The 22,955-nt window shown below is 42.9% G+C and overlaps 3 protein-coding genes and 1 pseudogene across 4 annotated transcripts; all 4 read left to right on the top strand.

The window, feature by feature from the left end:
- Window positions 1–1,545: 1,545 nt before the first annotated feature.
- BT62DRAFT_1079381 (uncharacterized protein) lies at window positions 1,546–2,736 on the top strand (the record flags this gene model as incomplete). The annotated part of the gene is made up of 2 exons (XM_043179480.1): window positions 1,546–1,558; window positions 2,052–2,736. The coding sequence occupies 2 exons, from the start codon at window positions 1,546–1,548 to the stop codon at window positions 2,507–2,509; spliced, it is 471 nt and encodes a 156-aa protein (XP_043035756.1). The 3' UTR covers window positions 2,510–2,736.
- A 1,059-nt stretch (window positions 2,737–3,795) lies between these two features.
- On the top strand, window positions 3,796–5,300 carry BT62DRAFT_973797 (RTA1-domain-containing protein; the record flags this gene model as incomplete). Its single annotated transcript, XM_043189129.1, has 10 exons — window positions 3,796–3,852; window positions 3,907–4,017; window positions 4,071–4,215; window positions 4,270–4,382; window positions 4,438–4,460; window positions 4,509–4,595; window positions 4,655–4,694; window positions 4,747–4,954; window positions 5,026–5,096; window positions 5,152–5,300. Exons 1-10 carry the CDS (start codon window positions 3,834–3,836, stop codon window positions 5,298–5,300), a joined length of 966 nt encoding a protein of 321 aa, XP_043035755.1. The 5' UTR covers window positions 3,796–3,833.
- Window positions 5,301–5,431: 131 nt separating this feature from the next.
- On the top strand, window positions 5,432–5,526 carry BT62DRAFT_t154 (annotated as a pseudogene). The gene has a single exon. The product of its transcript is annotated as a tRNA-OTHER (tRNA).
- A 383-nt stretch (window positions 5,527–5,909) lies between these two features.
- Window positions 5,910–7,569, top strand: BT62DRAFT_922688 (uncharacterized protein; the record flags this gene model as incomplete). Its single annotated transcript, XM_043184424.1, has 4 exons — window positions 5,910–6,174; window positions 6,337–6,751; window positions 6,872–7,161; window positions 7,220–7,569. 4 exons carry the CDS (start codon window positions 5,910–5,912, stop codon window positions 7,567–7,569), a joined length of 1,320 nt encoding a protein of 439 aa, XP_043035754.1.
- Window positions 7,570–22,955: the final 15,386 nt, after the last annotated feature.

The following is a 22,955-nucleotide window of genomic DNA, read 5'->3' as shown; positions in this document are numbered from 1 at the left end:
GTTTCCAAGCTGAGTAAGGAGGTGCTCTCACACAAGATTGCCCTTGCCAGTCATGACAGTGATGAGCTTCTTTCAGATGAGAGCAGCTGTTGCCTTGCCTTTGATCTCATTGAAGGTAGAGTCAGAAACAGCTTTGTAAATGATATTATGCATCTTTGCCTCTTTCTGCTCATATTCCTTCAGTTTATCCTCCAGCTTATCTAGGTTGTCATCTGAGAGTGGATGTGAAAATGCAGTATTGGAGGACCAGTAGAAGTTTCCCTTATGCTTGACAGGGTGCAGAGGTATGTGAGCTGTTCCTCAGAGGTGCCAGCCAAGGCCCTTGTCCAGGAACTTGGTGGTGAGCTTCTCTGAAAATGCTACCCAGTTCAATCCATTGTCTGCAAGCTTTGTTGTGCTAACTAGCTTTATTTCAGTTGTCATGGACATGCTGATAATGGGGCCTATAATCTGTTGGAGTTAATGAGGTAGGAGTGCAAATGTGGTGAACAAGAAAAAAGTTTTGGAAGAGAATGAAAACTAGGATAAAACATTGTAATGTTAATCTCAGCATTATGGTTGAAAGCTGAGATGTGCAGAATGGTGTGACATGCTGAAAAAGGAAGAAATATCAAATAAGTAAGTGAATGTGTGCATATCATACTATTCCTACATCTAACATGCTTGAGCAAACCTTAACCTGCTCCATTCAAACAGGATTCATTGAATCCATCACATTAGAGCCACCTTTCCTCCTGAGCAGACTATTCTATTCTTTTTGAAATACATATGATGAAGAGATCAAGCAGCTACAAAGCAAGATTTTGTCTCAGGAGAATCATATTGGATGCATAAATGAGAAAATGAAGCTCATGCACAGTAGATCCCCACCACCTTCTGACTGCTCCTCACATAGTAGGAGTGATATTTCAGATCATTTTAGTGTTTTCCTGTCAATGCCACAGCCACCATTACCTTTACATGAAATTTGCCACTGAGGCAATCTTATCTTCTTCATGTTAGGTCACATATTATTATCTAGTATGTATGGACATCTATGTAATGCCATAGTCATCCAAGAGCAGCTAGGGATACACACTGTACAATATTATCATTTAGTGAAAGAGTTTTCTGTATAAGGGCATAGTGAGGTGATTTCCAGAAAATCTTTGGTTTGCTTGTCTGGATTGCTGTAAAGAAGGAAACACTTATTGCAATGTGTACTGGTACTTGCAACTTACCGATCAAGGCTCAAAATAGAAATTCATCATATGGTTCCCAGTCAAGCTTTTACAAATGTGACAGGAAGTGCATGGGATGATCTTACCCAGTCAATCAATTTCCATCACCTTTCAAATGTCAATGGATCATATCTTTGGAAGCTACTGACAGCTGTACACTTCCAAAAGTCAAGAAGCAGGAATGTTGACAATAAACTAGAGGAGAAAGATGAAGGGCCATGTCTAACTCTGTTCCTCATCAGTGATATTGAATGTGGTTAGATGACAACACCAGACTTATGATGGCATGTTCAGACAGTGATTCTGGTGGATTACAAGCTCCACAATGTCGACAACCAGTTACCATTAATATTCTTGAAAGGATTTCGCAATAGTATATATGCCTGTAGGTTTTGTTATTAGTTGTCATATTCATAACAGATATGACACATGTTTCACTGCTCACTTCATTTGAGTTCAGCCTCGGGATTTCATCAGGCTCATCACGGGGAAGTTTACTGACCGATGCTTCTCGTGATCTCCAATAGTGCCATGCCCACAATTATGCGGAATTTGTACCTGACCGAACACAAAGGTAGCATAGACTTAGACCTACCATCCTGCCAATGGAGCCATCAAAGTTGGAGCGAGCGATAGTGTTTCTTCCATCAGATAAGCAGAGACTAGAAGCCAGCGTGATATACGAGGCACGCGGAAAGAATTCTCATTCAAAAATGGCAAGTCGTAACCCCATGCATCTGAGAAGCAGAGAATGCCAATGGCGCCATAATTTGTGACTTGAACGACCTTTTTACTTGGTCCGCCCGGTGTAATTGTACACTTTCCATGTAGCATTCGCACTTGATCTTCTCCTCTTCGACATAGTTGGAGGCCACGTCTCCCAGGAGACATGCCACTCCAGTCTCAGACACGAATTCTCCCTCGATCCAGTTGACATTCGCAAAGCAGCCGAAGACTCCTGTGCCTCCCTGAAATGGGACACGAATCTGGAGATCTTTTTCCACGAACTCAAAGATGAAAATCGCGAAACGATGTGCATCTTTGCCATGTTCAATGTATCACATCCAGGCTATGAAGCGCTCCAGAGTGTTTCAGCGGATATGAATTGGTCAATCTTTGATGGCATTTTTACATTCTTTGTAGCCGGTAGACGTAAACCCGATTTTGGTTTCTACCGTTGTACGCTGTCTCAAGCAAACCTCGATCCCTCTCGAACCATTTTCATAGACGACGAGCGAGAACATACTCTCGGCGCGTTACCAGGGACTGCATGGAATTGCGTATCATGACTTCACAGAGCTGAGGCAGTCGTTGCTCAATTAGTTGGGAAATCCGGTACTCAGAGGTCAAAAACACTGAAAAAGAATGCAGGGCATCTTACCTCCGAATGCGCTGGACTAGCCATTCAAGAGAACTTCTCTCAGCTGCTCATCCTGGATATAACCAGTCTATGAGTTCATATCATGGCCACCGTTATAGATTTCAGGTGCTGACAGATTTATAGATCTTTCGTGAGCAATAGTTCTTTTCGATCCGTAATCGATCGATCGTTGTACAGTCACCCAGCCGCAGTCATGGTTCCCGGTTGCGGTGTGACGAAGTTTTTGACTTATTTGTGTCTTCCATCCTACACCTGGAGATACATTGATGTTAATGTCTTGAGGTGAAAAATACTTATGAATGGATTTACAAAGAACCCAGAAGATGTTGATATCACTGAACACAGCCAAATTCTCTTGTTCCGTGCACTGATGAAGGTGACGCGGCACGGCAAGGCAGTAAAATTGATATTTGTCAGCAACTGCCGGTCGCCGTCGGACCGACGGGAACGTTTGTCTCTGTCCCTTACGCTAATGAGTCGTTCCATTACCCTTCAGTGGGAACTTATGGCATCAAAGGACTACATTTAATATTTAATAGTCTCATTCTCATGCAGTGATGGTTTTCCCCATCCTCAACCCTTGCCAGTCGCGGTTCATTGAGTCGTCACCACTGACCCTGATCTATTTAGCGGGCCAGGAACGAATTGACTCTTTCCCTGATGCCGAATTTAAGATCAATGGCTCAGTCAGGGATCCGTTTCTCCAGGACCGTTTCAAGAGTCTTCAGCTTTCAGAAATGTGGTAAATGGAATCCTCATGGTACTATACTGCTGTATGTACCGCTTCATGCTGCGGTCCTCATTCCACAATTCGTCACCGCCCCAGGCGGCGTGGCGGTGTCCTTGCGCAGTCGCCCAAGTTGATATGCTCGTTGATTATCTACGGATTAGATGTTCGAGTTCAATCTTCGCTTCCAGTGGACCATGTCATATTATAATATGACGTTGATGAAAGAGATGTTCCTTCGGCAGCAGCTACCGACCACCCAGCCACAATAGAGCCGAATCCTGTCAATTGAAATCCCAATCTCAAAACGGTCAGGTTACCCGGCGATGAAACATGCCAAGATGCATCAAGGCTATACAGATCTCCTAACTGCGGGTTACTGACTTCCCGAAGATGTCTACGGTAATTTCTGACTCATTCATAAAGACCAACATTTTTATTTTTCATTATCATTCCCTCCTCCGACACCTGGTAGCCTGTAAAGGTCCTCCTGCGCTTCAAAACCATGTCCCTCCTAGAACATGGTGCGTTTCGGCTGGGTGCTGACATACATTGCTGACGTGCATTTTAATGACTAGTGCAAAGTCTCGTTACCAGTGCTGAGGCTTCGCGACAGGACTCTCAATATGGATACACCCCATCGAAAGGCGTTACCCTCACATTCATTATTCTATTCGGAATATCTACCCGTGAGCATTATTGCTCCCAATTTTCTCACGTCGCTCATGTTAAAGTATCGTAGTAACCCACACGGCTCAGAGCATTTTCTTCCGCATGTGGTGGGTCTTCCCGACTATTATCCTTTCCGGATGCCTCGAGATTTTGGGATGGAGCGGGAGGTTTTGGTCAAGTATATCCCCAGACCTAAGTAATCCTTTCATGATACAGTGAGTCTCCGCCTTTTGCTCCCGCTTTGCGGTCCGATCTAAACATTGAAATAGAATAACGGCTACGATCATTGGACCCACACCACTTGTCGCAGCTAGTTTTCTCATCCTTGGAGCTATAATCCGTATTCTTGGACCTGCTTACAGCAGGCTGAGTCCTAGAGCATGTGAGCTCTTCCTTTCCCCAGCCTGTCTATGCCGCTCACGGACTTTCGCCACTAGATTCCATTATATTCGTCAGCTGCGTGAGTACATCTAAATCAGTGATCACTTGTTGTGCTCATTTATCCCAGGACATTCTTTCATTGGTGATACAAGGCGCCGGTGGCGGTATTGCCTCGTCCGCGTCGAATAACAATGACCTCAACGGTGCCAAGCTAGTGAGACGCTGCGCATTTTTTTCCCCTCCGAGTTGAATTAATGGTGCTCCTGGGCATAGGGTAGCAATGTCATGCTCGCCGGTATTGTCTTGCAGCTCGGTATGTCCCGATTCGGTCATCTCGATATCTGCTAACGTAGCTGTCTCTGCAGCTGCCATCTCGTTCTACGCCATCCTCGCTTGCGAATTCCTCATCCGGTACACCCACAACCGCCCTGTTCCAAGACTATTCTCCCGCAAGGAACGGAACGGTTCCTTGGTGACCCTCTCGTCGCCCACTATCGAACGTGGTGTCATGACTACGAAAATAAAGCTCATGATCGTCGCGCTCGCATTCAACACATTGTGTCTCTTCATTCGGTACGCTTCTTTTCATTATCTCGATATCTTTCCAACATCGGAACTTATCTATCTACCTTCCCTAACCACAGTTCGATTTATCGTACGATCGAACTCGCCGATGGGTGGAACGGCAGGATCATCCTTACGGAAGTTTACTTCAGTGCGCCAAGCCGTTCCATTTACGTCGAATTATTGCTGATCCTCGCGATTCTCAGATGTTCTCGATGGGGCCATGGTGGTCTTGGCTATATACACGCTGAACTTCGCGCATCCTGGCCTCCTTATTGGTCGCTCCATGGGAAGAAACCGGGATGCTGTAGACGCAGAGAAGAACGGTAGCACACTTGGGCTTCGCACACTGTGAATATAGACTGAGAGCTGGGTATTTATTTCATGGACATCTAATTATACTCTGTAGCTTTAGTTCGTGGACACAGAGCCGTTATATCATCCCAGGAGGTCGTATCTGATCTTCTATGGCTGCACATTAATATAGTGCCCGTGGCTGAGTTGGTCACAGCATCGGACTGTTATCCCTTCAGTCTCAGTCCGCAATGAGAAGGCCGAGAATTCGAACCTCTCTGGGGGCAGATCAATCAAATAGCAACTGGGTTTTTTTCATCGAAAACATGAACATTAGTGAATTATTCAAATTATAGTATTTGAATCTATTTATTCTGTATGCAGTTCTCTCTCTCATAATGCATATCACCCATAGCACATTTTCTCTCATAATCCATAGAATGGACAGCATGAATAGCATGGATATAGCCAAAAATAGCCCCTAGTTGTGCTATAAAATAGTATCTCACATCCCACCCACCCTTTCTTTCCTCCCTACAGAGTGACCCTCAGTTGACTCTGACTCTAAGCATTTTTTCTTTCTGTTTATATTTATTACAACAAACAATTCACAAGTAAGCCTTTTAGCTCTTTTTTATCTCTCCTCATTACTGACCATTCCTTCCCAGTGATGCCTAACCCCTTCAACCTCAACAACATGTTCTATGACTCATGCCTGAATAACTCTGGGCAATTCAGAAACCAGTCACAAATCTCCTCAACCTCAACCCTTGTCTCTTCCATCACCTACATATTTGGCAAGCTCAAGGTCAAAGGCATTGTTGTCTCTGACTCATTCTATCTCACTGACCATTACTCTGCTGCTTATAAAGACTTCTTTAGTATGTGCAGTGGCACTCTATGCATCTACAAGTCAGGCTCTGTCAGGCCTGAATGTAAGGGTCCAGAAGTGCAGTGCTTCATCCATGAAGCACACTCTGTCTATGGCCACCCTATCACAGGCTCCTGGCTCAAGATCAATACAGACATCTACAAGTTTCTTGACTCTCATGGCATCATGTGAATCTCAATTGACCCCATCACCTTCACCAACACAGGGGAGAAGACACTGTTTTGCCCACTCCTTATGTGGATCAGCATGAAGCACAAGACTCTCCCTTTTGATGCAGTGGTGGCTGCCACTGATGATATCAAGCTTATCCTCAGTCTAGCCAGCTTTTCTGACATTGAGGTTGATTTTTGCAAGTTGGAGGTGACCAACTCTATTGCTGGCTCAAAGCTCCTCTCCTTCAACCTCCTCCTTGACCTCATGTCTGAGTTTCACAAGCCTTTCATGCTCATGCTTGGCCTCTCCATTGTCCCACCCAAGATGCTCCACTACAAAGGCACCAGTGCCCTCTACTTCTGCCTCAGCAACAATGATGAATGTGTTGTTTTTCTCACTGCTGCTTACATCACTCACCCTCCTGCTGTATATACCTACACAGGCATGTCACACCTGCACCCCAGACAGTGACACAAGCACATCATTACCCTTGACAGCATGGGCTACAGGAATATTATGAATGCTATGATAGCCACCATTGGTGATCTCACTCACTCTATCAAGATGTGAAATAAGATGATTTCCAGGCTGGGTGAGTTTGTCAAGGGCAAGAATGCAGTGGTTATCAATTTGTGCAAGTACACCCAGTATGAGGTGGAGAAGGCAACAAGGATGATCAATGACTTGAACAAGCTTCATGATGAGATTACTAAATGCAGGACAAATCTAAACCTGTGCATCATCAGCTTCATCCTCCATGCTGAGCCCATAGTTGTTATCAGCAGACCCACTGAGTTTACACATGACTGGGCCTTTATCCAGATTTACCACAAGAAGATTGACTGGAGCACCTTCTCAAAAAACAACATCTATATCAGTAGATTTTCCATCTTGTCCCACAGTTTCAGTTTTACCTGACTATTATATTCCTACAGGTGGCAACCTCTCACCATCTGACTTTGGCAAGTTCTTATTCTTGCAGCTTAAGGACCAGGCAGGCTATGAGTATCTGGATGATAGGCTCCTCCAGGCCTCTGGCATCATGAAGGATAATGAGATCCACCAGCTCCAGCACCTTAATATCCATAGTGAGAAGGCATTCCTTGTAGTGAAGAACAGCCTGACTATAGGCACCATCATCAGTTGTGCTAACAGGCTTGAGTCTTTCACTTACAGCTATGCAATCTATAGCACCAAGTACATATCCATTGAGGTTGCCATCCTGTCCTACACTGACAATGGCAAGCTGTGTGGCCCCTTCTCTGCCCTCAGAGATTTATTCTAGTGCCATCATCCTCAACAGGATTAGCTGCATCATTGCCTGCTTATCAGCAGTGGTTGCATGAACAATGAGATAGACATAACATATGGGCCCTATACTGATGGCTCAAAGAGCAGATCAAGAAGGTTTTCTCTGGCTGCCATCTCTACTAGGTTGTCTTCTAGGTTCATGCATTTTTAAATGCTAGCTAACACTCAGGTCTTGTTCTTTTTTTTCTTCTTCACTTTTCTTTTCACATATAACCAACACTGTCTCTCCTTGACATACAGGTAGATCTCTTAGACTCATCAACTGGTCAGCCCTTGTACAGTATCACATCTTTCTGCTTCTTGAACATTTGCAGCATATATTTTTGTCATGTGTACTACTATATGTTGTACTTTGCAATAAACAGTGTTCATATGTGTTTCTAACTTATGTGTGATTAAGTAAAAGTTCAATACCAAAGGTAAAGTTTGATGTGGGCACTTGTTGCTCTGGTGCTAAGTCATGCTTTGTGACTTTGTCTCTCTTTCTTTTCTCTCTCTTCTCTCTCACTCACAGCCTTCAAGGTGGTAACTAAGAGTCCATGTCAACTTCATCTCACACCTTTATTCCACAGATGTAAGTGCCATCATTATGGGAGTTCAAGATACAGCAACTGATGAGATCCATAGTGAAGTGAAGGTCTTGGAGTACAGCTCTATCACTGTTATTGACTTAACAACCTCTTTGCTCTCATGTATGCCTAACCTAACAGACATCAAGCAGCAATATTATTTGTGTGATATTCTTTTGTGTGAGAAGAGCCTCACCAAATGGCTACCACCTATCTCATACTTCATACTCATAGGTGCAGAGTAGCCAGGTACTTTGCCAGTCCTGGTCTTTCATCTCTATCATACCATGGTTCAATTATTATCCACATCTGTGTCATTAAAGCTAATGCTAGTTAGAATTAAAGGCCTACTCTCCACCCATAGAAAACTATAGAAAAATATGATAGACTCAAATCAGTGATAAATGATGTTGGAGCCTTGCTAGATGTTAGGCTTTAATTTGCCAGATTTTGGAGGACTGTGCCAGCCTGATGGTAGCTGATCTATGAGACATATTTCAGGTGTTCTGAAAATTCCACTATTTTTCTATCAACCAAATGTAAGAACTTGTTTTGGTCTACTTTGTCTTCTGAGTCATATCCATATGTGATGTGCAGGATCAGATCTACAGTAAGAGGGAGTTTTATTAGATGGATGTCAGTTTGAATCTTTGGTGAGTCACCAAGAGATGTGATAATGAAAATTTTCTGGTGCCTCTAAGAGCTGCTTCAGAAGTTGTTGTACTTCATTCTCTTAAATTCTAGTCAGCTTGCCAATGATGCTGATGTTTAAATAACTGTGTGAGAGTCTTTGCTGTGTTCTCAAAGTAGTGTCTATTAGACATGAATGGAATGAGCTAATTTCAGCTGATAGAGTCACAGGCTATAGTAAAATGAGATTGGTCAGAATAATTAGAGCTTTGTTTGATCAGTAGTGTTATGATTTTTCCACTTTTATTCTCTTTCTCACAGTATTAACCCCTATTTATGCTTAGTCAGGGCACCTACATTAGTGCTTAGGACCATAGGGATGTTTTGATTGGCACAGCCATCAGCAATCTGAAATACAAAAAAGTGACATTCCAACAACAAAGCAATTGGCCTATTATAGATAACCATGATGCCCTAGGACAATGAGCACTATAGCACAGACCCATACAATTAGTAATACTATTATTATTAATAAGACAAATAGTATATAAGTAGCATAGTAAACACCATGTAACTCTAGTCTCAAACTATCCTTTATTCTACCACTTTACCTTGAGTCAACCAATTGCATTGACCTTGAGACATAATATCTACAAACACATCAGTGGACTTAAGCATGATTGTATGAATGCAATACAGCACTTATTTACTATGTGTTATAGAGCACATATCACTCAGGCCTAACAATTAGTTTGAGACTTCTATTTCTCTTTTCTTACATCCATCATGAGTGAGGAAAACTGAATGCCTGCCATTAACATCACTATCACCAATCTTACTGATGAATTTTTCAAGCTTTTAGCTTCAATCATAGGAACTCTTTTAGGCTTATTAGCCATCATCACCCTTTGTCATGGACATCAATCAATCATAGCTTGGGTAGTCAGGCACTACCAATCTTTCCAGCAAATCCAACAGATTCTCAGAAATGTCATCTCCAATCTCCCTCTCCATGACCTCCCTCCCTCTGCCATAGCCTCCTTCCAGTCTGAAGCAGAAACCATACTCAAGGCCAGGCCTAGTCACCCAGATGAAAGAGACCTTCAGAAAGAAGAACTCCAACAACCAACCAACCTCTCTTGAGCAGTTAGCCAATGCAGTGAGCATCCAAACACAGGGTTCAGAAACCCTTGGATCCCACTGCACCTTCCTCCAATCCCTAACCATGAGGATGAAGAGCTCTCCAATGACTTTTTCAAGAAGTCACCATCCTCCAACCATTCCACTGCCTCTCATGAGCCCAGCATTGGAGACCATGCCTGGGACTCCATTGATGAGGTTGTAAGACTTGCAGAAAGAGGATCCAGATATGTCACTCTCTGAAAAAGCCCCAGTCTCCCAGCCCCTAGTCCTTTCCTCTCAACCCCCAGTGACCTCTACAATTCAAGAATCATCAAGTAGCTGGCAGATGAGGAGGAGAGGGAGCTTGATCATCAGCAGTGGGAGGACAATGAAAGATATTACAACATACAGCACAGACAGCAACTCCAAGAGGAGCAAGCAGCAGAGTGGGGCCCTGCCCCACCAGAGTACTATGAACTATACAAAGGCAGAGAGAGAGATTTATATTATAAAGGAGAAGAAGGCCCTGTCCCAGGAATCTCTGCCAATGAAGTCCAATGAATCAGGGTTGCAGACTCACCACCCTCCAGCCTAGACAGTAATGAGCCCCAAGAGTGGCTCAAGTGAGGACCTGACAGCAAAGATGACCTCTGGTCTGCAGACTGGTGGGCCAATGCAGAAGTCATTGATGCCAATGAATATGAGGCTTACAATGACAACTATGAGCCTCCACCTCCCACCTATGAAGAAAGCACTGGAAGCAGCAGCTCCCTCCCCTCTGACACCAGCTCCATACTTGGTGGGTATGGGATCTGAGTTCCTTCTGGGGCCGGAGTCAGTAACTGGGCCCTCTGATGATTCTTACATGGATATATCACCATCCTCTTCCTCAACCATGACTTCTACAATGACTTCCACCAATATAGTGAGAGAGTGGTGAGAGAAAGAGAGTGGTGAAGGAACAATGAAGCCAGAAGGCCTGGATCTTCCTGACCTTGCCGGCAGCCTACTGCTCAAGCTAGCAGGAAGCTCCCCAGTGATGATTTAGGCACCTGAACCACCCAGTCATGACCAATACAATGACTTCCTTGAGGAGAGCAAGGTGGATGACAAGATGGATGAGGACAGCAGGGATGAGGAGGATGACATCCCTCTTGCAACTGACCCATGGCTGGAATTTGGATTAACAGATGAGGAGGAGTTGGAAAGAACAATTCAGGAAACTCAGGAGGAGGAGTTTGAAGCACTGTATCAGGAGGAGGCAGTGACTCTATGGAAGGAAGTTAGCTGGCTGATGACTTCTCTTGGTAGGAGGTATTCAGTTGCTGATAATGAAGAAAAAAGACATATTTTACAATATGCCACAACTGACCATGCCATTTACATTTATAACAACACCCACCCAGAAAACTGACTGAAGGCCTTGCTGGCCTTCAAATATGAAGTTCAACCAATGCTGAGCACACTGTCAGTACCACTAAGATGTGCCAAGCATATGGCACCATTCACCTGAACTATCAGCACTCAACCATCATAAAGCACTATTATCAGCTGAGGAGCCACTATCTGGACAGCCTTGAGTCTAAGAACCCTTATGGCCTGTTGGTTTCCACAACCTCTGGATCAGCAAAGAGAGTTGACTATTTGCCAGGGCAGGACAGGCTGCAGCCAAGAGGGATGACTCTGAAGCCATCCAACTAGGATTTACCATATAAGATGGACATATCATGCAAAAGGAAGCACTGCCTGAAGGAAGTTCTGTCACTGACAACAACTCTCTTCACTCATTTTCTGGACCCTCTGCAGAATGGAAATGACCCCCATTCGATGAATATCCTAATTCAATAGGGGCACTGCCTCTGAATGCCACTATGTTACAATGCAAGCCTGACCTCATACAAACCCTCTGTTTCTTCAAGAGCACATCAGACAACATTGATTGCTTCTTAATTGATTGCAAACAATACTTCAAGCTGTACACTGCCTACCTAGGGGCTAACATAAATAAGGTCACATTTGTGGCCTTATACTTCAAAAGCAAGGCTAAACACTGGTGGATCCTTATCACATCAACCCTATAATCTATGACCTGACAGCACTACTGCTATCTGTCATAGGCTATCTTCAAGCAGATGGTCTATGACAAATTTGTTGACTCAGCCATTCAAGAAGTACACAAAAACAAAATGAAAGAGCTGTGAATAGGTGACAAGGTCACCAGCAAGTACTTTGACAAGCTGGAAAGACTAGGGATGCTAGCAGGAGTATGAGAAAGCATCAATGATGATAGGCAAATGGTCAAGTATCTCAAGATGGGGGTACCCCTTTCATACATCAGTATGATCTCTAACATCAGAACTAACATTCTGAGGGGCTATGATGTCTGGAAGGCCCAGATTATGGAGATGAACAAGGAGAGGCTGTGACAGAAGACAGCCAGCACAGGGATCACAGTTGATCAGAAGAAGCCCCATCAGATGGGGAACAGGAAGAACACTGGTAGAGGATCCTTGGTGAAACCCAATGCAACTGCCATGCCCTCCTACACCATGCAGAAGACAGGTACTAGAATGATATACACTGGCACCAGCAAGCCAATAGATATTAACTGCTTCAAGAAGGAAGGCAAGTGCTTTAACTGTAGCTAGAAGGGTCATATGTCCAAGGACTGCCTGAAGAAGAGGTGCATGAGAGAAGACATCAGGGCACAGATAGCTGAGTTGCAGAAGGAGACAGATGAAATTGAGGACCCTGGGTCAGATTCCAGGATCAAGAAAGTAAAAGATGAGGCTGACAAGTGAGCAATTCCACTTATTCAGCCAAAGAACTTCATGGTGTGTCAGCAGTAACTGCAGGTCAGACTCATATGCTCTCTGTAGGTAGAAATATTTATGCACATTCAAATATACCCCACATTATCCTTACTACACAGTCATCTAAGGAATTGCTAAAACAGACTCCATTGCCCAAGGGCCAAACAGGGAGAGAGACTCCCACTGGATGGCTCAAGCCCTTTGACACTGAATGGACTTGGCAGGCCATCTGAGAAGGGAAAGAAGAAGAAGCAATAGCCACCCTCAGGGGATGGATCCATCAGACCTGAATCAGTAAAGCAGACCATGAATTAATAGAAGGATTATGAAAGGCAGGGTGACAGAAGGCCCTGGAATGGTTAGACAAGCTTCAAGGACCAAAGAAGTTCATCCAATGACAGAAGACTTATGAATGGGAGCTTATGGTCAAGGCACAAATCCAGACCCTCACCAATCAAGAGGACTTTGTGGTGATAGCCCTGATTGACAGTGGCTGCACCAGGAGCTCCATCAATCAAGCTTTCATTGACAAGCATCATCTCCAAACTAAAACCACCATAGCCCTGATCCCCATCTATAATGCTGATGGCACCAAGAATCAAGCCAGGTCAATCACAGAGTTCATAGAACTCTGACTGATGATCAGAGATCATTCAGAATGAATTGATCTTGTGGTCACAGAGCTCAGAACAAAGGATCTATTCCTCAGACATGACTGGCTCATTCAACACAACCTGCTTATCAACTGGAAAACAGGATGGATCACCTTTGCCTGATGTTGATGTCAGAAAACACCATTCATACTCCCAGACACAGACTCAGAGGACAAGTGGGATGAAGAGGTGGAGGACAGGGAGACCATCCTCATGATAGACTTTGAAGAATCCCTATGAGTGTGAGCTATTCACCATGCTAACAACCTAGCTGCTAAGGTGAACAAGGGGAAGAAAGAGAAGACATTTGAGGAAATGGTTCTTGAATGGGCCTGAGACTACCATGATCTCTTCATGAAGGAGAGCTTTGATGAACTCCCAACCTCTAAATCTTGGGACCATGCAATCAAGCTGGTACCAAATGCCAATGCCAACCTAGACTGCAAGACATATCCTTTGGGGCACCTCAAACAGCAGGAACTCAACAAGTTTCTAGAAGAAAACCTGTTGAGTGGATGGATCTGACTATCTAAATCTCTGATGGCATCACCATTCTTCTTCATCAAAAAGAAGGATGGCAAACTCCAACCAGTACAAGATTATCAACATCTCAATGAGATAACAATCAAAAATCAATACCCCCTGCCACTCATCTCAGAATTGATGGACAAACTTCACAGGGCCCAATTTTACACAAAGCTTGATGTTCAATGGAGGTATAACAATATTAGGATCAAGGAAGGGGATGGGTGGAAAGCAGCATTTAGGACCAATCAAGGGCTATTCAAACCTATGGTCATGTTCTTTGGGTTGACCAATTCTCCAGCTACCTTTCAATGGATGATGAACAACATCTTCAAGGATCTCATTGCTACTGGGAAGGTGACAATCTATCTGGACAACATACTCATAATGTTGAAAGACAGAGAGGAGCATCAAAGACTCATACACCAGATACTTGAGTTGATGAGAAGAAACAAATTGTTCCTGAAGGCTGAGAAGTGTGAGTTTGAGGTGCTAAAGACAGAATATTTTGGAGTCATCATTAGTGAAGAAAGCATCTGAATGGATCCAATCAAAGTAGTGGGGGTAACAGAATGGTCAGAACCAATAAAAAAGAAGGAGTTACAATCCTTCCTCAGATTCACAACCTTTTACCACCAATTCATACAGGATTACAGCAAGATCATACAGCCTATGACCCAATTAACCAGGAATGTGTCCTGGGCCTGGGGAATATTCCAACAGTCAGCATTCAATGAACTCAAATGATAGTTGGCAGAAGACATAATTTTGGCTATCTCCAGCCAGGATGAGAAATTCTGAGTTGAGGTAGACTCTAGTGAAGGAGTGATAGGAGCAGTACTGTCACAAAAACAGAATGAGAGGTGGAGACTGGTCACATTCCTCTCTAAAGCACTAATGATGACAGAGAGAAACTATGAGATCTATGATAAGAAACTCTTAGCCATTGTGCTCACATTGGCAGAGTGGCAACACTATCTCATTTGAGCAACTCAAGTCTTCAAAGTGTGTACTGACCACCAAAATCTCTGATACTTCTGGCTCCCACAGAAACTCAACTGCCATCAAGTCCAATGGGTAATGGAGTTATCTGAATATCAGTACACTCTCTATCATAAGGCCAGCATGGCAAATAAGAAGGCTGATCTGCTCAGCCAAAGAGCTGATCACAATCAGGGGGAAGAGGACAATGAGGGAGTGGTATTACTCAAACTGGAACATTTCCAAGCTATGATAATGCCAACAGAGGAGGAGATACATGACAAAATTTGCAGTGCCATATGCCAGCCAAACCTATGGAACCAAGGAATCACTGTATCCCTAAACCACAAATGCAGCATCTCATGGACCAATAACCTCCTTCTCTATGATGGATGACTTTATATTTCCTGAGATCGATCCTTACAGAAGGAGATCATAGCAAGGAGTCATGACCATGCAATGGCAGGATATTCCAGAATCACCAAAACCAAGGAGCTGGTATTAAGGGAGTACTGGTGGCCAAAGATGATGAAGGGCATCAAATAGTATGTCTAAGGGTGTGAAACATGCCAAAGGGCAAAGTCTTTGACCACATTCCATGTGGTGGCACTACATCTGAATGAGATCCCAATGCAACCATAGACCCATATCTCAGTTGACATGATTATCAGACTCCCAGATTGTAATGGCTATGATACTATTATTGTCATCATCAATTGATTCTCCAAAGTGATCATTCCAATCACATGCTTGATGGAACTATCCTTGGAGGGATGGGCAAAAATACTCTATAATGAGGTTTATGCCAAATATGGAATGCCATAAGTAGTCATCTCAGACTGGAGTCTACAATTTGTCTTGAAATTCACAAATGACCTATACTGTCTCCTCAATATTTGCAGCAATGCATCCACTGCCTATCACTCACAGACTAACAGCCAAACTGAATGAGTCAATCAAGAAATCAAAAAATACCTCTGCATGTTTATTAATTACCAACAAGATAATTGAACCAAGTGGTTGGCACTCACAGCCTTCCAACATAACAATTGTATCCACTCTGCCACTGGTAAAACTTCCTTCTTTGTTCACTATGGTCAACATCCAAACATTGCTAAAACCACACATGTCCATGCCACTACCTCAGCCTCAATGGACTTTGCAGCAGACATGGCAAAGATCCATCTCAAGACTGAAACTGCACTCCAAAAAGCCACTGACACCATGAAGAAACAATATGATAAACACTGACACCCATGTCATTCATTCCAAATCAATGACAAGGTTTGGCTGGATACCACAAACCTCCACCTCCAATGACCAAAATATAAACTTGATGATAAATGCATGAGTCCTTTCACAATCACAGCCAAAGTCAGTGCTTCAGCCTACAAACTCCAACTACCCCCTCACTGGCAAATCCATAACACATTCAATGAAGCACTCTTAACTCCATTCATTGCTCCCATCTTCTTATCCCTAAATTAAGCCATCAGGATGATGGTCTTAAGGAGGAGGTAATGTTATGATTTTTTCACTTTTATTCTTTTTCTTGCAGTATTAATCCCTATTTATGCTTAGTCAGTGCATCTACATCAGTGCTTAGGACAATGCAGATGTTTTGATTGGCACAGCCATCAGCAATCTGAAATACAAAAAAGTGACATCTCAATAACAAGGCAATTGGCCTATTGTAGGTAACCATGATGCCTTAGGACAATGAGCACTATAGCACAGACCCATACAATTAGTAGTACTATTATTATCAACAAGACAAATGATATATAAGTAGCATAGTTAATGCCATATAACTCTAGTCTTGAACTATCCTTTATTCTATCACTTTACCTTGAGTCAACCAATTGCATTGACCTTGAGACCTAACATCTACAAATACATCAGTGGACTTAAGTGTGATTGTATGAACATGATACAGTGCTTATTTACCATGTGTTATAGAGCACATGTCACTCAGGCCTAATAAGTAGATCTATGGTAGTATCAGAAGAACCAAGTATGATAAATGTTTTGCCCAAAACTGTGACCAACCTGGTGATGTGCTTCATAATGGCTAAGTGACTAAGAGAGGTGAATGAGGAATGAACTCTCAAACACCAACATCTAACCACTCAATACACAATCATCAAATACAGTTGAGGTCAGTTGTTTCAAGTATGATAGAAGCACTCTTGCAGTCTTGAATAAAATCAAAAAAATAGTTGATAAAGACAGTTATTCAACTCTATCTTGCTTTCTAAGATGCAACACTCATGAGAGTAGTTGATAGCAATGTATAAGTATAATTAAAACTTAGAATCAACACACAATTGTGCTCCAAATCAACTTAGAATATTCTGAAATCCAATAAACTCTGAAACCCAAATACTAAGTCTATCAAGCACTTAGGCTTGACTAGCTGCACTCTTGGCTGACTAGTGGTCCTCAAAACCAAAGAACTTGTATTCTGATGCTGAAACCCTTATAGTTTGGAACCCAAATTAATCCAAAACCCACTAAGTTGAAGCAGAACTCAAAATCTGTTGTCCCAGAGACTAACTACAGTGAGCTAGAAGGCCTGAATGCAGGAGTGGGTCGCTTTCTTGCTATTTTCCCCTCTGCCCTACTTTTATATATCAAAAACAGATACAGAATCTATAAATAAAGTGTTCAAAATAGTATTTATCCTGTTTGAAGCAGAATCACATCATTATTCTGGAATAGTAGTGCTCCTGGACTCCCCTAGGCTTGCCCAGACCTGCCTGACCACTGCACAGCTTTATTTTAAGCTTACAGTGCCTGTGGATACCTAACTCCTTCCTGTCTACCCACAGTTTTAATCCTCTGAGTTATTCTTTATAGCTCAATTGATCAGGCCTGCTCAGGCCCAGTCAACCAGTCCTATCCACTCTATTCCTCTCAATTCTAAGTCCCTTAGATCACCTGATACCTAGAAAATTCACACTTAGGCATTTGAGTCAAAACTCACAGTGCTAGCCACAGATTATTGGGTCTCTCTTCTTACTGCTCCTGGATGATGCTGTCTTTACTCAATACTCCACAATTGGCTATGGTATTACTCCTAGCTGTCTTGAAATATATTTGTCTTAGTAGCATGTAGAATTGGCTCCAGTTGAGATACTATTTCTAAGTCCAACTTGGACTTAGTATTTTCCAAGGTGTGGTGCAGAACTTTTCTAAGTTCAAACCTGACTTAGGATTTTTATCCTTAGGCCATGTTATTTTTACAAAGTCTAATTTGGACTTAGTATTGGTGACTAGCATGATTATCAGCTTGGAGCCTCAGCCATAGTCCTCTACTGGCTAATGGTCCTCAGTTACTAGCATATTCTAGTGTGTTATGCAGAATTCACAAATTATAGGGCTGAACATGTATCCTACATATCACCAGCCCCCTATGGACCTGAACACTGAAGGAGACAACCCTGAGACCATATGACTCAGATTCACAATATGAGATAGGCATATTGTACAAAAGGAAGTACTTCCTGAAGGAAACCCAGTGGCCAATGACAGATCTCTACATTCATTCTCTGGACCCCCAACCAAGTGGTGATGCCCCCTCTTTGATGAATATTCCAACCTGATGGGTGCATTACCTTAAAACACTGCCATGCTTCAATGCAAGCCTGATCTTCTCCAAACCTCCCAACTCTTCAAGGGTGCATCAGATGACATTGGTCAGTTCATAGTCAACTGTGAACAATACTTTGAGGTATACATCATCTATCTCAGAGCAGACATAAACAAGATCACCTTTGCTGCCTCCTACTTTGAAAGCAAGGCCAAGTGATGGTGGATTCTGATCACCCCAACACTATGCTCTGCCATCTGCCAACATTACTGCTATCCATCCTAGCCCATCTTCAAGCAAATAATCCAGGAGAAATTTGTTGATCCAGCTGTATAGGAAATGCACAAGAACAAGATGAAGGAACTTTATATGAGTGACAAGACCAACAGTGAATACTTTGATGAATTGGAATGGTTGGGGACATTGGCTGGAGTACAGGAGAGCACCAATGATGATGGATGCATGGTCAAGTACCTCAAAATGGGGGTGCCCCTGTCCTATATCAGCATGATCTCTAATATAGGTACCAACATTCCAAGAGGGTACAATGCATGGAAGGCCAGAATCATAGAGATGAATAAGAAAAGACTGCAACAGAAGGCTGCCAATATAAAAGTTGTGATCAAACAGAAGAAGCCCCATACAACCAACAATAGAAAAGGTGCCAGCAGGGGAATACTGGCAAAGAGTAGTGTGGCACCAACCTCTTCTTACACTGCACAAAAGACTGGGACAGAAACCACATACACAGGTAGTGGGAAACCAATGGACATAGATTGCCTCAAGAAAGAAGAGAAGTGCTTCAATTGCAGACAGAAGGGTCACATATTGTGTGACTGCCCCAAAAAGAAGCACACTCAGGAGGAGATCCAAGCTCAGATCACAGAATTACAAAAGGAAGCAGAAGGACTCAAGGATCTGAGAATGGAAACCCAGGTCAGGGAGGTAAAAGACAAGGCCAACTAGCAAGCAATTCCACTAGGTCAGCTGAAGGACTTATTGGTGTATCACAAGTAGCCACAGGACAGACTTATATGCTCTCTGTAGATAGCTATATTTATGAGCATTTGAATATACTCCAAGTTATTCCTTTTACTGATGCACCAAAAGAATTGCACAAACAAACTCAACCACCTACAGGCTGAATGAGGGGAGAGATCCCTAATGAATGGTTGAAACCATTCAACACAGAATGGACCTGGAAGAACATCAGAGACACCAGAACTAACAAAAAGGCAGTTGCTGCCTTATGAGGATGGATCCACCAGTCAGGAGTCAGCAAAGTAGATGATGAATTGGTCAAGGAAGTAAAAGAGGCAGAACATGAAAAGGCACTTGAGTGGTTGGATGAACTTCAGGGACCCAAGAAGTTCATTCAACAACAAAAGACATGGATGGGACCTCACCATAAAGGTGCAAGTACAGATGCTCATGAACCAGACTACTCTCACAGTCACTGCCCTGATCAACAGTGGCTGTACAGAAAGCTCCATTAACCAAGCCTTCATCAACAAGCATCAACTCCCCACCAAAGCCATGGCAGCTCTGATCCCAGTCTATAATGCCAATGGAACCAAGAACCAAGCTGGCTCAATCACTGAGTTCATAGAACTCTGGCTAACCATCAGGAATCACTTAGAAAGGATCAACCTCACCATAACCAAACTAGAAACCAAGGAATTATTCTTTAGACATAATTAGTTGATACATCATAACCCACTCATCAATTGGAAGACTGGGCACATCATCTTTGCTTGGTGCCATTATCAGAAAACCCTATTCACACTCTCAGACAGTGACTCCAGGGATAAGTGAGATGAAAAGATGAAGGATGGCAAAACAATTCTTACCATCAATGTGGACCCTGCACTATATCTATAGGTGGTCCATCATGCTAATGACTTAGCAGCCAAGGCCAACCAGGAGAAGGAAGTCAAAACATTCAAGGAGATGGTGCCTGAATAGGCATGAGATTACTATAATCTATTCAAAAAGGAGAACTTTGATGAACTCTCCAATCCCAAGCCATGGGACTATACCATCAAGTTGGTGCTGAACACAAATGCCAACCTTGACTGCAAGGTCTATCTGCTTAGACATCATGAACAGATGGAACTTGATAAATTCCTTGACAAGAACCTTACTAGTGAATGGATTCAGCCATCCAAGTCACCAATGGCCTTCTCCTTCTTCTTCATCAAGAAAAAGGATGGCAAACTCCAACTGGTACAGGATTATTAAAGGCTGAATGAAGTGACCATCAAAAATCAATACTCCCTACTGCTCATATTGGAACTTATGGATAAACTTCAGGGTGCCTGATACTACACCAAACTTGATGTCCAGTGGGGGTACAATAATATATGGATTAAGGAAGGAGATGAGTGGAAGGTGGCTTTTTGCACTAACTGGAGGCTGTTTGAACTGACTATCATGTTCTTCAGGTTAACAAACTCCCCAGTGACCTTTCAGTGGATGATGAATAATATCTTCAAGGATCTAATCACCATCAGAAAGGTAATGATCTATCTGGATGATATACTAATCATGTCCAGAAACAAGGAAGAACATCAACAGTTGGTACAGCAAGTGCTTGGACTGATGAGAAAACACAAGCTGTTTCTCAAGGCTGAGAAGTGCAAGTTTGAGGTCTTAGAAACTGAGTATCTAAGAGTCATTATCAGCAAGGGAAGTATCCAGATGGACCCAGTCAAGATAGCCAGAGTGACAGAATAGCCCAAACTAACAAAGAAGAAGGAACTCCAATCATTCCTAGGATTCACCAACTTCTACTGATGATTTATCTGTGATTACAGCAAAATCATTCAACCCATGATGCAACTCACCAGAAATGTCCCATGGACATGAGACATTTCTCAGCAGACAGCATTTGAAGACTTAAAGAGAAGATTGTCCAAAGATGTTGTTCTGATCATACCATCCTAGGAAGAGAAGTTCAGAGTGGAGGCTAATTCAAGCAAAGAGGCCATCAGTGCTGTCTTCTCACAGGAGCAGGGGGGAAGATGGTGACCAGTGGCATTCCTCTTCAAGGCTCTGTCTGTCACAGAGAGGAATTATGAGATTTATGATAAGGAGCTACTAGCCTTCATGCTAGCACTGGCAGAATGGCAGCACTACCTGATTGGGGTGGTACAAGCATTTGAGGTTTGGACAGATCACTAGAACTTATGATATTTCCATCTCTCTCAGAAACTAAATCAATGACAGGCCCAGTGGGTAACTGAACTCACTGAATATGATTACACATTGCACCACAAAGTGGGAGCAGCCAACAAAAAGGCTGATCTCCTAAGCTGACATGCCAATTATAATCAAGGAGGAGAGGACAACAAGAAGGTGGTACTACTAAAGTCAGAGCATTTTCATGCTATGATAATGCTGACAGAGGAAGAAATCCATACTAGGATATGCAGTGCAATGTGACAACTGAGACTATGGGACCAAGAGATCATGACATCATTAAATCATGAAAGGAGCATCACAAAGCATGATGACCTACTCTACTATGATGGACATATTTACATTCCTTGGCACTCTGTGCTATGCAGGGAAATCATCACTATATCTCATGACCACATGATGGCTGGACATCCAGAAATCTTGAAGATGAGGGAATTAGTGCTGAGGAAATATTGGTGGCCAAAACTAGGACAGGACATTGACAAGTATGTGAAAGAATGAGAAATTTGCCAGAGGACCAAGTCCTCCATATGAGCCTGACCAGCACCACTCCATCTGAATGAGGTCTCCATGACCCTCTGGATCTATATTTCTATTGATATGATCACCAGATTACCCAACTGCAATGGCTATAATGTGATAATCATTATCATTGACTGCTTCTCCAAAGCTATCATTTCAGTCATCTGCTCTACCAAATTATCATCAGAAGGGTGGGCCAAGATCCTCAGGGACAAAGTCTATTCAAAGTATGGAATGCTGCAAGTTGTCATCTCTGATTGAGACCCACAGTTTATATCCACATTTCTTGATGACTTGTATCAACTCCTTGGAATCTGGAGCAATGCCTCTACTGCATACCACCCACAAATGAATGGACAGACAGAGTGGGTCAACCAGAAACTTAAAAAGTACTTGTGCATATTTATCAACCACAGACAGGATGATTGAACAGAGTGGCTTGCTCTCACAAACTTTCAACACAACAATCACATCCATTCAGCCACTGAGAAAACTCCTTTCTTTGTTAACTATAGGTGACACCCCAATGTTGCTGCCACCACACAATCTCACATCTCTACATCTGCTTCTCTAGATTTTGCCACTAAAATAGCAAAAATTCACCTTGAAACATAAACCACCCTTGACAAAGCTGCTGCAGCTATGAAAATGCAATACAATAAACATCACTGAGCAGTGCATACTTATCATATCAATGATAAGGTTTAGCTTAACATAACAAACCTTCATTTACCTTGCTCTAAAAAGAAACT

The sequence above is a fragment of the Guyanagaster necrorhizus genome (genome assembly GCF_019112545.1).
Source record: "Guyanagaster necrorhizus MCA 3950 unplaced genomic scaffold BT62scaffold_30, whole genome shotgun sequence".
Lineage (NCBI taxonomy): Eukaryota > Fungi > Basidiomycota > Agaricomycetes > Agaricales > Physalacriaceae > Guyanagaster > Guyanagaster necrorhizus.
The sequence above is the reverse complement of the archived record's forward strand: the minus strand, read 5'-3'. Positions and strand labels throughout refer to the sequence as shown.